Raw genomic sequence first — 16,898 nt, forward strand, 5'->3', positions numbered from 1 at the left:
CTGGTCCTACTAAATGTTCACTTGCTTTCCTCCAAAAAGCCATCTCAACTTTTAATTATAAATGGCCCTGAAGCACTAACCTTTTCTTCCTCATTTGCTCTACTAATTATTGCGTTGTATGGTGTCGTTATTGGCAAGTGAGAATGGTAGTAGTCAAATCTATTTAAAATGGGCTCTCCTTGCTCAAAACCATAGAACTGCCCAGTTAAATAGAAAAAAACAGCATGTCAAAAATTAAATCCTACCGCACCTTTTCCAAAGAAGACACCTCCCAGGACCTTGTGAAATATGTCTGTATGTGAATCATCTTCTAACACTAGTGAAACAAGAGCCAAGCAGATTGCAGACAAGACTGATTAAACTAGAAATATAGTGGGAACAAGAAATGTAATTTATTTGCAAAAGTTTTTGTTTGTTTACTAACTGAATGCTCATCCCTCAAAGACTTTTCACATTCAGGTCTGCATTCACCTGCAATGAATCATTTTTATTTTGGGTTATTCTATGGCTTCTTCTGAACGAATCCATATATATGGCTGGGCTAAGCTGTTCTGGAAACATATCTGTGAATCATGTCATTTCCTGCTTTTGAAGGAGTTCATTGAGTAGCATCATGGTCCAAGTATACACTACAGATATGTTATAGACGACAGTATACAACTGGCCTGGGGTGCAGTTGCTACATCTAGGTGCATGTTGTAGCCATGATCCCAGTTATTCACTGGGCCTTGATCCCACTGGCTCTGCAACGCACTTCCACACTCGGCTTCGTGCAGATACCGGACACAAGGACTGGATGGACACCAGAAAGCGCCCCAGACAGGTGCCATTCAGTATGACTTGGCTAGGGAGCATGACTGTGGCCTGCATCAAAGGACACGTCTGCATGCAGCCCAGACTCTGAGGACACACAATCCTCTCAGGGTATAAGACAGAAAACACGAACCCATTCAATCAGTTTATCAATGAAACTTCGGTTTCAGGTTTTTTTCAATGAAAGAAGGATACAGAAGCTTTCCAGAGGTGATACAGCCAACATCTGCCAGGACACACCTTGATCTGGATAAATGCCAAATAAAATCTAGGGCAAGGATAAAAACCAAACATGTGTTAATAACACAAAAACTGAAAAATACCTGCTAAGCCTATCTCAAATACTTAAATAAAGCTCTTTCAAACTGTAAATTAAATTGTAAGATTGCTTTCAGTATTTTCAGGTATGTTTCCACCACAGCTGAAAAGCAGCCCTTGGATACTTAACAGGGACGAGTAATATTCCTTCCATAAACTTACTGCCAAAGTCACATATTCGATCTATTTTGTCCAAGTGTCTTTTATGACAAAGTTGTAATCTTAAGGATCTATCTGGAAAGCAACACCTACATCTACGGAAATAGAGTGTCATCTATTTTGTCCCTGATACAGAAGCCCTGCTAGCCAAAAAAAAGGGTTCCTCACAACAGCTAAAAGCATAAACTCCAACTTTTTGAAATGTTTCTCAAGTCTTGCAGTCGAAGATATTGGTAGGGGAGGGCAGCACTTGGGCAGCCCTGGTAGGAAGCTGCCTACCTCCCCATGGCCTTCTGCCTTTCACACCATGGAACGCTGCGATTACTGGTGCACCCTCCCCAGCACGGTTTTTCCTATGAACGTTAATCATGTGTTAGCCAGTACCTAAAGACTCATCCTAAATTCAACAAGCAACCGTAAAGGACATAAAAATTTGAGTTTAAGCTGCCTCCTCAAACTCAGCTGCCTACCATACCACATTTTCCAGGTTGGTGGCTGGTGCTCCAAACAGTGGTCTGATTAGGCACAAGGTCCTGAACAGTATTTTCATTTTTTGCCATCTTGCCCCCACCCTTGAGACATTTATTTATTAGCTAAGACCAAGTATCACACCTCATTTTGACCTAACTCTAAGGAATTTGGGGGGGTGGGGGTGGGGGGGAGGGAAATGTTGCAAATTCAATACTTACAGAGCAGACAACTACAAAGATAAAAAGTCCTGAAATTTTTAGGAATTTTAGACAGCATCTGAAACGTAAGAAACATGTATTTACTATATGGCTAGTTTAAAACAAATGTTTTCTGTTCTCTTAATAGCTCTGACATTTCAGAAGCATCATGGTAAGCACTTACGGGTGATAACACACTACTTCAGAGTATAACACCCTGCGGGGTCAGCAGGGGCTTGGGAAGCCTCGGTGACTATAAGGGCCTCCTGCCCCATGTCTGCTCCAAGCCGGGTCTCATTGCACAGGAAGGAGGTTTTACACCTCAGGCTGCAGCATGAGCTGGTGCTGGTACCTGGAGCCACTTCTCTGCTGTTATTGCCGGCCCCAGACAGACCCAGAGCCCCATCAGCTTGCCCTGGCCTCTCCCAGGGAGGCAAAGGAGCATTGCCACCATAGGGAGGTGGCGTGGCTGAGCAGAAAGAACAGCTTGTTGCGTAGAGGGGTGGTGTCACGAAGGACTTCCTCAAAACTAGACTTCCCATATGCATCCTGAAAGGTGTTGGGAAAAGACAGTTTGATGATCTTAACGGTCTTTTCCAACCTAAACGATCCTACGATCTATGATTCTAAGACGAGAACAAGCTTTAAGAATCTCCTGGTTTTAATATAATCGCTTTAAACCAAATACACTTCATGAGCATCTCTAGATAAACCAACTAGCAAAACTAGATATTTTTTCCATAGCACATCTGTGCCCTTTGAAGGAATGCCCAGTTCTGGAGATTTGATGCCATCAAATTTTCTGACGTGTCAGAGCTTACTACTGAGTAGGTTAAGCAAGAATAACTCTAAATTAAAATATGGATGTTGAAAATGCATGCTCTCGAGTAAGAAATCTTAAGATTTAGCACTTTCAGATTACAATTTTTTTTATCTTACCATAAAACACAACTCTTAACTAATTATTTTCTTGCTGCCCATCAGTATGTTACACAGTTGTCTTAATTTACAGAACTCTTTTTGGTGATTTGCCCTTATTACATCTTTTCATTAATTGAAGGCATTGATGTTCTCATCCCATTATTTCAAAAGTAAATATTCAAACATTGCTTTTCCGACAGAATGACAAATGTAAGGTTTGATTTAAGTCTGATGGCAAGCAAGAAGGAAAACATTTCAAATTACTAGGATAATTAGTTGAGAGGGGAAAAGTGCAATAAATAGCTGCATTGACAGATCTATAGAACAAAATATTAAAGGACAGGAGTCTGAAGAGAGTCAGAAATAATTTTTAATCACAGTGCAAGTAAGTTCCTAAATCAAGTTCATTGACTGAAAGCAACAGGAGTGACTGGAGACCCATTTTTGAAAAACATAAAAAAGATCTAAAAGATAAAATTTCTAAAGATCCCTTCCTCTTTAGAATTCTCCAACCAGGCATGAAAAAAACCAGCAGCAAATAAAAATGTGTTGCCACAGACAAACTGGTACAAAGGGGCTACAATACCCAATGAAATACATGTGGTAGTGACTTTACGCAAACTTTGCACAGTATAAAAATCTAGAGAAGGCAGAGGAAGAGGAGAAGCCAGTTAGGTGGCTTCTTACTCTCTGTTGGCAGAGAGGGGAAAGAGGACAATAAAGGCTTGAAAAGAGAGGAATGACAACAAAAGCCATTATCAGCACCTCATGACCGGTAACTTCTTTTGGTTTTCTGTGATTTATGGAAAATACCTAGTGCCAGCTTACTCATGCATCCTCTACCCTGCTTGTCTATTCTCCCCATTTCTACATTACAGTTCTGTTTTAGTCTTTTTGAGAATTTATTATGTTATGAATTACTAAAGCCCAGTCCAGATTGGTTTAGTTTTAATGTACTTGATATTTTCTGTTTGCACTTCCAAATTATCATTTTTAATAATAATTCAAATTATTATTGAAACAAGAAACAGCAATAACTTGATTTTAAGACATAAGATAAATCAAAAAGCATTAATTAAGCCTTCATAAATTCATAACCACTTGTCTGTAAATAACAGAAACTCATCTAAAGGAGCTGGCAAGATATAATAAAAAAGGTTTTGGAAATAATTATTTTATTAAATATAGAATTTAGAAGGCTCTTTTTCTCCCGTCTGTTTGGTTTTATGGCATTTTGTATTAGGGAAGCAGTGCTTTTAACAGCTTACAGTTGAGAAGTGATCAGCGTTTGACTCGCCCGTGGTTTGCAATCTGTTTCTTCCTACAGCACTAATCTGGCACAGCGATGCAAGTACAAACCCTGTGCAAAATCCTGCGCTGATATATGCCTCTGGCACAATCCTATTTGACTTCAGTTGGAAATGCATGAAATATAAATCTATGAAGGATTTCATCCCCTGTTCTAAACCAAATGATTTTTAGTCTGATCTGCATGTGGTGTTAGGCATTTTAGCTCCATTTATTATCTCAGCGGAGTTATGCTGATTTACGACAGCCAAGGAGCTGTCCCCATATATACAACCAGCACTATAGCAACGAAAATATTTCACGGGAAGTTCTGCCAGAGAAATGTGCTACTCCCTAGATTATAAACCTATGCTGTACTGGAAACAATGGGTTCTACAGTCCGCTCGATGCCTTTGTTCCGTTAAATATCAGGGAAAGTTACCACAAGCGCGAAGAAAGACGCCTGCCAAACTTCTTCACATCTGCTCATATTGCACTAATTGCAGCTATTGAAATTCTCCTGCTCCCTTTGTTCAGCAGCAGTGCAGGAGAGTGGCACTCCACACAATACCGTATGCACAATGAAAGGAGGAAAACAGCTGTAAAGTGATGAGTTAAGACAATGTACAGATTGGGAAAAGATGCACGGACATCTCATTGGAAAGGCACCGCAGATCAACACGGAGATGCAGACATGCAAATCCAGAGCTATTTGCAGGGGCCAAACCAAACTAGTAAAAAGTGTTGAAACTCTGGAAGGGGCAGAGAGAATTAGTATCCAAGATTAAAGTGTTTGCTAGCTAAATCCCAGGCAAAAATACCCTGAGAAAATGTGAACCTAAGCTCTTATCATGTTGGTATATTTTAATATATTAACAGATTCAATTTCCCCCGTGCCTAAATGAGGTAAAAGACTACTTTGATGTAAAGAGTGAAATACATTAATGTACTTAAAGATAGAAAAATGCTCAGTTAGATTTTGCATTGTGTATATGTGAAAAGCTACTACAATGACTATAGAAAGACTGTGTTAGATACATATTTTAATTAAAGGGAAGTATTTCATAAAAGCAACAAAACACTGAAGAATAAAGCTGTGGAATCAACCAAGGGGCTTTTATGAAATGGTTTCAAAGAAATATTAAAAACAATATAGAAGGTATTGAATTACAAATTTAGAAGAGGTGCTATGATTGATGCTTGTAAGAACAAGGGGCTATGGATCATTAGGTAGAGGCTGTAATCAATTTCACCAGGATTTATTTATAAACTACCAATGGCAAGATAGGGCCTAAATATGGAGTTTTATTTTATTCTTTTGCAGAAAATAAATCATTTTCCAGACAACTATACTTAAAAACTAATCCCTGCAGAAATAAAAAAAAAGAAAGAATGGAAAAAGAAATAAATGAACGTTTGAATTCAGACCTCATCTTTGATAAATTGAACTTGACATGAAGGTTGTCCAAGATTTCATATTTCTCAGAAGAAGCAGATCTAGACAAACTTGTCATTTCACTTCCCAGTTGAAACCTTTGCTCAAATTCTGCAGAGCTGTTGTCCCATGAATCATCATCTGTGGTAAAATCTGGATTATGAAGAGCCATGCACTGCAACCTGTCACAGATATGTCGGTAAGCACAATAAAACAAAACAGGGGTTTATTTCAATAGGTAGTAGATGCAACTGACCTTGCATATCTTTAGGTTCATTAGGAGAGGTTTTAATGGAAAAATTCATAGAAAGAGATTTATTCAGTACAGACTGAGCTTCCCTTGGTGACACAACTGGGTAGACTGAGGAGCAATGATCCCATGATGTTTAGGTGCACCTGGGAGAAACAGATCTCTGATGCACCAGGCAGGTGTACCTCAGGATTTGGCATGTAAACCTCCTATACCGACCCTTTCTATAGCTCTGCTGTGTTTTCCACTTGGAGGAAGTAAGAGCACACGACCTGCAGTTGCCTATCCCTAGGGCTCTCTAATCACCCTGACCTCAGAACTTACATGCTTCCCTTCCCCATTTACAGCCCCTTCTTTCCACTCAAGGTCCTCCAGAGTAATTCTCTGCTCACAACCCCTGCCATTCACTTTATTTCCCAGGAGGTTTGGTGTCAGGATATAAGAAAGAACCATGCACGATTAAATAGAAGAGAGCTTAGAAAAAAAATATTTTGAGTAAGATGAAAGTAAAACTCACCCATTTTCCTCTGAGAAAACCTTCAGTAGTGGTGTCTTCTCTGTAAAGCCAGTGTTTTTTGACCTTGAGCTGAATAATTTGGAAAAATTGAAGTGATATCTTTGGAGAGAAAAAAAAAACACAGAACAGTAAGTCTGTAGTACAGTGATTCACTACAGTTCTACAGAATATTTTGCTACAAATGCATCTAACTAGTTAAATATTCTTGAAGAATGGTGTTCACCTAAACTAAGGTTTTCATTAAGTTTGAACTAGTCATGGTAGTTATCTCCTTATAGTCATGGAAGACTTTACTGCATAAAATAGGAGAAATTAACCTTATCCTAAAACCGGCATCTAAAATAGTCAATTAAATTCCCCCTGAATGCCAGAAGAGCAATAGACAACTAACTCACACTCACATGCTTATATTTTAGGCACCTAAATTTACAGTGGAACAACTGCACTGTAATATTAGTGAGGCAAAATTCTTAAGGTAAATAATTACATATATTCATGTAAGTTCATATTAATATACTTCACAAAACATAAACTAATGGGATAATTTCTGTCCCACAAATGTTATTTGAGACATGGATCACCAGAAATCTATTAATCTCTACAACAACCTCAGCGCCCTTCGTATTAGGGAAGAAAGCTCTATCTGAAGTACAAGTACTTCATCCCTGCAGCACAATCCCTTCCAAAGAGTTTCTGTCAAGTCTTAGTCCTGGTGCGGCAGATCATTGACAGAGAGTAAGCTACTTCTTGCCATATTGCAGCTTAGCATCTTTAAGAAGCCTTTTGCTAAAATATAAATCCCAAAATTTAAGAAACAGATGAAGAGAATCAAGTACAATCACAGGGGTCTAGCTTTGGGGCAGGCTTCTGGGAGAGATTAAATAATTAAGCCATTTTAGAGCACTCTCCAAGACCTCGTTCTTCCAGAGACATTTTCCATCAAAACCACCATTATTCAGACACACTCAGATTTATTCCATTCAAAATTGCAGCCAACCACTACCAGAAAGTCCTGAAGAAATCTGCTAGACATACAGTCCATATGCAGATCTCATTACCCCCAGAGACACTCAAAGGAAACCTAAAATATCTTCTGCTATTGCTGGACTGTGAGGGGAAAGAAATTACAAAATCATAGACAAACAAATAAGTATTCAAAGGTGACTGGTAATTCAATCTTCTACATATAAGGCCAGTTCAAAAAGAAGCATCTGTGTGTTTGACTTTATAATACAATGTAAGATAGTGGAATTTCTTGGAATTTGTAGAGGTATGCATGAACTCAGATTTCGTAAAATTAAAACCTCCAGTTAATTCTTCAACTTGTTTGTTTAGCAGTGTTATCATTCAGAAGCCATGTTAGGTGTGGACCAACGGGATATGGTTATTTCAGCTTTGACTGGGCACAATGCTCATTCAAACTCTGCTGTAAGCATTGTATTTGCAGTCTCAACAGAAGAGAATTAATGAGTCAGAGAGACTGAATTATCCTGTACCTTGGGTCAAATGCTGGGCAGATTAAAATTCAGGTGCTGCATTGCAGTGACACTTCATCTGTGAAGAGATGATTGCACACTCTGAAGGTATTGAAGTGCTTCCTTTTTTAAATAGGAGAATATCATTCACACAAACAGTTTAAGTGGAGAAATTCCGATATTTTGAAGCAAGTGCTTTTCTAATCTTATCATAGCCTTAGATGTAAAAGATAACCTAGAGCTTTTACAAAATGGAATCCGTAAGAATAGCAAAAACACTATCAGGATTTTAAATGTGTGCTCACCGAGCATCACTGATATGCTCCTGGCTAATCCCAGCATCCCACTGCATTCATTTGCATCCAAAGGTGGCAATTTTAATATAAATTTTGATGGTGGACCTTGAACTTGTACATTCAGAAATTTAACTCATGCAAAGACTGATTAGCTGTTTCTGCTGTTAAACAAAATGATGCCACTTGTTCCACAAAAAAAAGGCTCCAAATAATATATACTATATACTGTTCTGATCTAACCTCATATTGCACACACCCTTAATCTTTCCACACTTACTTTTCTTCTTTTCCTCCTACGACGTGCAAAATCTGAGATTAGTAACCAGAAAGCTTTCTACAAAAACTACCATTTTCTTCTAATTTTTAGAGGTTGATACCAACACTGCTGTGTGTTACACAGGCATACATATATCTGCTGACAATCCGCACCTCAGCAGGTCTTCACCACTACTGTAAGTGAGTGGCCAGTATGCAAAGAGTGCTGAAGGGCAAAGCAACTGCAGCAATGGCAACCAGAAAAAGACGATAAAGGTTTGGTGGAAGGTGGTTTAAATGACAGAATCTGAGGTGAAGGATCCAGATGGCTAGTTAAAGACATCAACTTCACTTTCTTTTTGAACATTTGTTATCCTCGCTTGCTGGTATAGGTCTTGCCACTTTTAAATGGAGTTGCAGAGCTTCGCAGATTGCCAAGAATGACTGAGACAGTAAAAATGGAAAAGGTCTTCAGATAAAGTGAAAACAATTAATACATGACAACATCAATTTGCAGCGAGTAAAAACACATGGACAAGAATAAGCAGCAGGAAACAGCCAGGCTTGACAAAACAAAAATAATTAGAGAAAAAGCAGAAGAGCCTCAACTCCCCCATGATGTGATTACCCTAATTAGAGAATGAGAGTAATATAAACAATAAAGCTAATTAGGGCATAAAAGAATCTTGAAGTCTGAAAGCACTAGAAAGAAAAGTTGAAAAAACATCATGAAAAAATAGCTGTAAAAATGAAAGGCATCCCTGAATGGAGAGCCTAATGCAAGCCCCTCTGTGCCTCTCATATTTCTGCAAAGACACTATTGGTGCAATTTGGTCATCTACTTCATCAAAAGATAACAGAGATCATCTGCAAGCAAAACCTAGGAAGGCCCAAAGACTCCCTGCTATTAGAGGAGCAAGTCTGCAGTGCTCAAAACCCCTCTCAGCAGCATTCTTGGTGCTCCTCAGCCCTGCGAGTGGCTGGCAATTATGACACCATATAAATAAGGGAAAGATATCAGTGTGACACATTTCAAAACCTAGGATCACTTTACACTTTGAATGTTTCTTCACAATCAAAAGAGCTAGAAACTTTGGTTATATCTACATGCTAGAATGGAGTGCAATCTATCTCTGATGAGAAATTCAGCAACATTACCAAGGAGCTAATCACCAGGTCATCTCATTAGCCCATTGTGGATAGACCCATTCATAGGATCAGAAAAACTGGTCTGAATTTATACTACCTGAGGAGCTGGTAAGCCAGACACCAGTTGTACCCAGTGTTCTCTCATGATTCAGATTCAAAAATCATTACCATTGTATACATGAAGTATGAGAAAAGACATGAAATAACTACCTTTACATATGCATACATTTATACGTAGATATGCACATAGATCTTCACACAAGAAATTAACATTCTCATTTCCCTTTCATTCAAAAGTGATGGGAAAAATTAAACCCAAAAGCTATGGAAAGAAGTATTTGACAAGGACTTCTTCAAAGACTTACAAAGCATCACTCATATGGAAAGATCCATGTAGAACTGATATCAGAAAAAGAAGAGCATGTCCTGCCTCCTGTACAACCACAGCTGTGGCCACATTCATTCTCATATTTGCTACAACTGGGCATGGTTTTTTTAATGAAGAGAAATCTTTCAAACAGAAGATTGCGTTCTTAACCACTTAGCTACTGCTGTGACAGTCTTATATACAGTTTTTAGTGCTCTCTACAGGAGTATAGGTTTGTTCTGAGGAAAGATGTGTTTTCTGAGCTGGGTACTGGCAGACAAAGTCATACTTTCCCATCACTAATATTTCAAGCAATTACAATTTCTCCATAGTAACCCAGAAGAGGAATCAGAATTGCAGGAGGGCTGTCCACACCCCAGATGATACAGCAGGTTCTGCCAAGTCATGGAGGTGTCCATAGATGAAGCTCCAGCTGCCTGACAGCAGCTGGAGAAGGATCTCACCCACAGCATTAAAAAACACAAGGGTCCAAATGCAAGCCCTGGGCATCTATTGCAGAAGCCCCCACAATCTGTAGCTGTGCCACTGCTCCCACGCATGAGCAAGGTTCACACTCTTTTGGTGGTGATTTGTACTTCTCTACAGCTGTGCAGCAGAGGTATGACCTTCAATCTCCTACACTCATTTGAGTTTAAGGAGAATCAGGCTTCTCCTTCCCTCCTGGCCATGTGGAGAGGTACAGGGAGAGCAGAAGAGGAAAGGAAGAGATGTGGGAGACTCTAGTTGCTCCCCACTGATGGGCTGGTGACTCCTCAGATGTTATTCGGAGTCAGTGGCTGAAGACTGCTGCAGGTTCCACCTACAACACAACCCTATCTTCCATTACCTGCAGGTGATAACTTCCAAAGTCTTCAGGGGACTTTGGATGAAGTCCAAAGAGAGAACTCAATTCCTGCCGTTGAGCACTAGACCTGCCCCCTGCTCACATTTTCAGGCATTTCCTAATGTGTTTACACATGCCACTTTAAACAAAAGGAAAAGCAAGACTTTGTGGTAGGAACTGCTGTTCAGCAATAAGCAACCTTTCAATTCCAAATACACTACAGCAGAGGACACCAAAAGAAACAAGCATCCTACAGGAACCTGGGGAAGAAAAAGTCCATACTCATCCTGGTTAGCTGGCAAACACTTAAAATAATCACTAGGTTTGGCTGGAACCTATTATTTAGCCTTATATTGAAAAGATTGATCATGCCATACAACACATTATGTTTTCACTCCCTATAATAAAAAGCATACATTTTAAACATCAGCTAATATAATGCTTCATCTGCCATATGCGAAGTCGTGCACGCAACTATCAGTAAGAGAGGTATTTCTATGACAACAGAAAGCAATAATTCTCACTTCTATGGAAAAGATTTTGTCAAAATTGAAGAAGAGGTGAATATGGAAGCATAGGTACTGTGCAAGAACATCAGCAGTTTTCAACATAACTTACTGTAAATTTCACTATGTAAAACGTTCAAAGCAGAATCGCTTCAGGAAAAAGAAAAGTTAGCATGCTTCCCTGAATTAGTAATCACTAAAACCTTTATAAGTGTGAGGTTGCCTCTTAAACAAAAGTCCAGGAATACTACTGAGCCAAGAGATTATAACAAATACAATAAACATTTAAGCAAATTTTCCTAGTGGAGAAGAAGGCCTGAGTAAGAATATGAGAGGTAATTAATCATGCCGGAGACTAGTAACAACTGTAAGACTTTAATTTATCATTTCTACATTCTCACATGCTAAAGCCTAATTTCAGAAGCACCATCTTCCCTGAATAGAGAACATTTATACAAATCATATGTACCAAACTACTTATTCTTATCATAACTGTAAACAAGCACAGTGCAGAAATAAACTGAAAAACAGAGAGGTTTGGGGAAAAACCCCACACCAGATTTTGACCACACTTGAAACACATTCCTACACCAGATTTGGTATTTGTCAGTTCTGATAAAGTCCACGTTTGGACAACAGTTACATGGCACAAACTGTGCTGACCAACATCATAGCATTCAGCTTTTAAATATTTACTGTGTACCAAGCAGCTGTATACACACATCTGTCAACATCATGATATGTATGTGCCGACACAGAGACACAACCCGCCATCATATTTTCTCCATGGTGGTAGCAAGTCATGGGGGAACTGTTATGACTACCCATAGCAAATGAAGTATGGTCAACTGATACAATAAGAGTCAAGGGAAGGATCAAAGACTCCAGAGCTCACATCTCTAAACAGGCTCCAGACATTTTCTGATGACTGCTTTATGTAGCTTCAACTAAATCAAATAACCTCTAGACCCTTTAAAAGCATGCACCATTAAGATGTCAGAAAAATTTAGGAATGAAAGCATTACTTAATACAGACTCATTTTCTCTTTGACTTTCCTAATTTTCTATTAGACAGGGCAGTACAGGATTCCCTGGAGGACTGTGGCACTGGCACCACCTGACAGCAAGACACTGCAAGAGGCACAGCCAACTGGCAGGTCTCATATTGAGAAGTGTCTGCCATGCCAAGACCCCAGGCAACTAAAAAACATGCTTAAGAAAGACGTAGTGAAATGTGTGCCAAGCTTTTCCAAGATGGAAATGGTTCCTTAGAAGGACATACACAATGTGCTTGTTTCATTCACTTCTGCTGGATTTAGAGAGTGAACATGTTCTGCAAGAGCATGTGGTAGAGGTCTCTCCTCCTTCATTTGTGCAATATTCTGCTATTTTAAGAAGTAGGGCAATTTTAAGTTAAGAAATAGCTTGGAAAATAGAGCGTTTCCTGTATTTCCTTTTTTAAAATCAAATCAGGCTTTGTAGGGTTATTGTACTTCCCTGAAAAATGGAATTTTCAGATACCTCCAGGACTTGGTAGCTCCTTTTCCTCAAGGGTCTTTGCCTGCCTCTGTCAGGGGAAGTCTCCATCCAGAAGACATCGGGATGTGGTTAATAACTTAGAGATACCAGGACCTCATTGCAGTGGGTAAACCTAAAGGAAAGTACTTAATCCTTAAGCTGCCCTGATGCTCCTCTGACTCTCCCTAAGAGGACTAAGCTGTTCACACATCTTCCACTCCCGTGTCAGAGCGCGAAAAGAGCTGGCTGCCATTTGAGGCAGGGAGCCAGGAGCAGAGGGTGGCTGTAGGTCTGCAAGGGCTGTGCCCTCCCCAACCAGGGCCCATTCCACAGCATCCAGCAAGGGAGCAGGGACAGGATGGGGACGGGGACCCAGGCCAGCCCAGAGCTTCATGACTACCCAGCAGGCCCACAGTGATGGGGCAGGTCCAAAAAGCCTACCCTTTGAAGGACTGAGAAGTTGCACTACAAAAGCATGGCTGCTCTTTCCTCCTCTCTATTTTCTGCTTCAGCAAAGAAAATTGGAAAGCTACAGGAGAGAGCATGCAAAAACTGCAGACAGTCTGAAGAAGAAAATACATTTTAGGAGCAGGTGCTGCCAAAACAGTTTAGCTGTTGGCGACTGCCAGCAAGTTGCAAATTTGAAATAGGCAGCCGTAGCCGGTATTGGTAGTGGTCCAAATTCCAAAACTCCCATTTCTCTATGGATTACACAGATAACTTGTTAAGAGGTATTATTCTCGAATGCTGCGGGGCATACTGAAAAATGAATCTGCTACAGGGAAGAAATTTATCAGCAACACTTTAAGCATGGCTGCACTTGTAATACTTTAGCATATTCTGCAAGCGTGGCTTTTAAATGCCAGCATTTCTCTTTGGCATTCATGATGGCCTTTTAGCTTAACCAGCTCTGATGCTAACTGAATTTATGACAAATAAAGCGGGGTTCACACTTTTTTTGTAGTCTGTGAGGCAATTCCAAGAATCTCAAAAGTTAAGGAAGTCGTCACAACTTAATGTTTTAACTTTATATCTGACCAGACTCTCTTAAAGATGCAATATGGGGCATTTGGATAATGGAAACACAAACAGAAGGATGGGTCTGAGAAACATATGGATGATGTGACCACCTCTAGAGAAGGTTATTCTTCAAGCATTGCAGTGATATGATGTTGTAGTCACAAAGATTTGGGGGAATATATGTTGAAGTATGAAGATTCACTTTCAGACTAGCTGAATTTAAAGATGATACAAGAAAAGGAAGCACTATTAAAAGACCATTGACCACTTCCCAGATAAGGGAACACTTTCCTACAAAATGGTGAGACAGGATTATTTCGATACAATTTTCCTTAATCCAAGTGATGTACTGACAAGCTGTCACACGTAATTATGCTTCTGGCCTTGTATAGTCTTATAATATACTCTTATGCCACTCACCCCAGTTTTGGAGATTGAAAAGAGGAATTAGAGAGCTATACTTAAAGATGAAATCATGAAGAAGCTATTTTTCTTCTTTTTTAAACATTTGTTTAAAAATTATAGCTCCAGATGTTTCATTCCAAGAATTTGGAAATAACATTATTCATACCTGCAACTTTTAGAGAAAAAAAGTAACTTTGTCACTAAAAACAAAGTGTCTCCATTGCTTAGAGTTTAAAAAAAAAAGCCAACAAGATGTACAAAAAAGCTTGTTAACAACATGAAAAAATGTGACTGACTTCTGTGTCTGGAGAGGTGTGTGTTAGAGAGAGGAGGTGAAGGCAAGCAGCAGGCCACTGCACAGCTTAAAAAATTCAAGTTGTTATCAAATTAAGCTTTGTCTTAAAAAAACACATGATGGATCCCAACTATTGTATGCTTGCTGGGTCTTGTATTTCGTCCTTTCATCACAATAAAATGAAACAAAGCAAGTTCAAGAATCCTCATATCTGGTAAACAGTTGGGTTCTCATAGGGTATTACAATATAGGTCCTGCTCTCAGTGGACTGGACCCAGCAAAAATGCTAAAATTCACCCCAAGGCTAGGGCGTAAGACACAGTGCTCAGAGTAGGCAGAGAAGAAACAGCAGTAAAATTTTAAGATTAAAAAATAATTTGTAGGGGGGATATAGCTATCATGAATTAACACTATTAAGTTGATAAAATAATGGGTATTTTTTCACTATAATAGAAGTCCTTCCATTATATTTAATTTTTTCATTATTTTAGTTATAATGGAGGTACTACAATTTCCTTTTCAGCTTCTGGCTGAGCATAAGACACTGAAGTTATTCATGTAATTTTCACCATCTAAAAGTCTGTTCTAGGATAGTTACAGTCACTGGCAGGGGAGAGACCTCTTCAAATTATTTTCATCCTCCCCATCTCCCATATTGACTATACAAGGAACATGGAGAATTAACTTTGAGATAACAGAAAGACTTCTTTGCTAAATAATGTTCAAGCCTCACACAAACAATGTCTATATTACAGAGTACCAAAAAATACTTTTTTCATGTACTTTTTATTTGCTCTTAGATGAAATCTCATTTTGGTACAGAAGATTTTTCACCAAAAAAGTTATTCAGTGTTGATAAGGAACACGAAGAACTATGAACAAGTCCTTCCAAACATGATTTCCTCATAACTTCCTAACACGTAACTTCCAATACAGAGTAAATCCACATCACTGGTCATTGCATTCTGCCTCGACTTATATCAGAGACAAAAATTTTTTAAAGCACTGAAAATCCCAGAGGAACAAATTAAAAAACCCAAACATAATAAAAAGGTATTTGATAATAATGCATTATTTACTCTCAACACTTGGAGAATATTCAGTTAAACCATTCAAGAATAAATGTAGTATTATCTCACAAAGATGATGCTCTTCCCTGCAACAACCCTTCGCTAAGATCACTGTAACATGTTAATACATGCAGTTTCCAAGCCTCAGGAAACTCATTCCACAGTGTTGGGTTTGGTTTTGCTACTAGACATCTTTTTTCTGCCTTGAAGGGCCTTGGATATCTATAGGTACCTCAAGGCTACAATGTCAGAGAAGGAGCTATATCTAATTTATGTTAACAAGCAGCTTTAAAACACAGATTTTTGATTCAGTGCCAATGAGAGATGAATTTGAAACACAAGATCTGAGTCCATAAACACATTCAACTTAGATTCTCAAAGAAAAAAAAAGGAAGAAAAAAAAAAATCCCAAAGATTATAAATAATGCATTCCAAAGAAACTGAGGATTTCTTTGTCTCATGCAGAGTAGCATGCAAATTATATTCAGCAAGTCTCCCCGAAAGTGGGGAAATTAATCACAAAAGCAAAGAATAATGATGCCAATTGAGCTTCCCTTCCTCCTGATATAAGCTGTAATCCTTCTCCAGGTAAGAACATACTCCTGTGCACTGAAAAGTCAACAAAACAAAATCATGCCTCTCAGGGTTCAGAGGGAAATTCCTTTTCCTACATGGCAGATGGTTTTGTTCCAGCAACTCCCTTTAACGATACATCATATTTCTTGATAGCAATGATGCACATCTTCCCTATGAGTCACAGAGATGCCAGACTCTCTTCTCTCAGACACTGCATTCTCTTTGGCCCTATAAATAGTGACACTTTGGTTACTCCATAGTCTCACAGAGGTGATTTCCTTCTGTCTTGTTCCTGTCATAACATGTTCTTGGTGAGAAATGCCATAACATTTGCTATGCATGTTCTAAAAATCAGTGGCGTTCCAAAGCTAAATCCTGGACATTGATCACCAAAAAAAAAGATAGGATTCTGTGCAGTAGCCATATGGATAATAAGTCTTCGCATACACATGAAAATTCCTGGCCATCCAGACATGAGGTTACATAAATAAAACCTCATTCTGTGTTCCCAAAGCAAAAGAAAAGAGAAAAGGAAAAGTGTCAGTGCTGCTGACTTCAAAAAAAAACATTCTTCAGCAAGACTTTATCTGCAGAAAAGGGAAAACCCCCTACTGACATAGCTGCCCATTGTCATCAGCTTCTTTCTGTCTTCTTCCCCTCATTAAGCCAGAAGGCTCCAAGCTAACAGACAAAGAGACAGATGAAAAAAAAACCCAGCAGGTTCTTACAAATGAGCCCCATTAAAGAAGCAAGA

General features: G+C 39.0%; 1 protein-coding gene across 1 annotated transcript in view; it reads right to left on the reverse strand.

The window, feature by feature from the left end:
- Window positions 1-16,898, reverse strand: part of OCA2 (OCA2 melanosomal transmembrane protein) — a 184,945-nt gene that overhangs the window by 156,952 nt on the left and 11,095 nt on the right. The window contains exons 2-5 of the mRNA XM_059822678.1: window positions 6,369-6,467; window positions 5,595-5,783; window positions 1,980-2,037; window positions 1,009-1,081 (exon numbers count right to left, since the gene is read on the reverse strand). Of these exons, the coding sequence (XP_059678661.1) occupies window positions 1,009-1,081; window positions 1,980-2,037; window positions 5,595-5,783; window positions 6,369-6,467 (419 nt within the window). The remainder of the gene's footprint in view (window positions 1-1,008; window positions 1,082-1,979; window positions 2,038-5,594; window positions 5,784-6,368; window positions 6,468-16,898) is intronic.

The sequence above is a fragment of the Gavia stellata genome, chromosome 1 (genome assembly GCF_030936135.1).
Source record: "Gavia stellata isolate bGavSte3 chromosome 1, bGavSte3.hap2, whole genome shotgun sequence".
Lineage (NCBI taxonomy): Eukaryota > Metazoa > Chordata > Aves > Gaviiformes > Gaviidae > Gavia > Gavia stellata.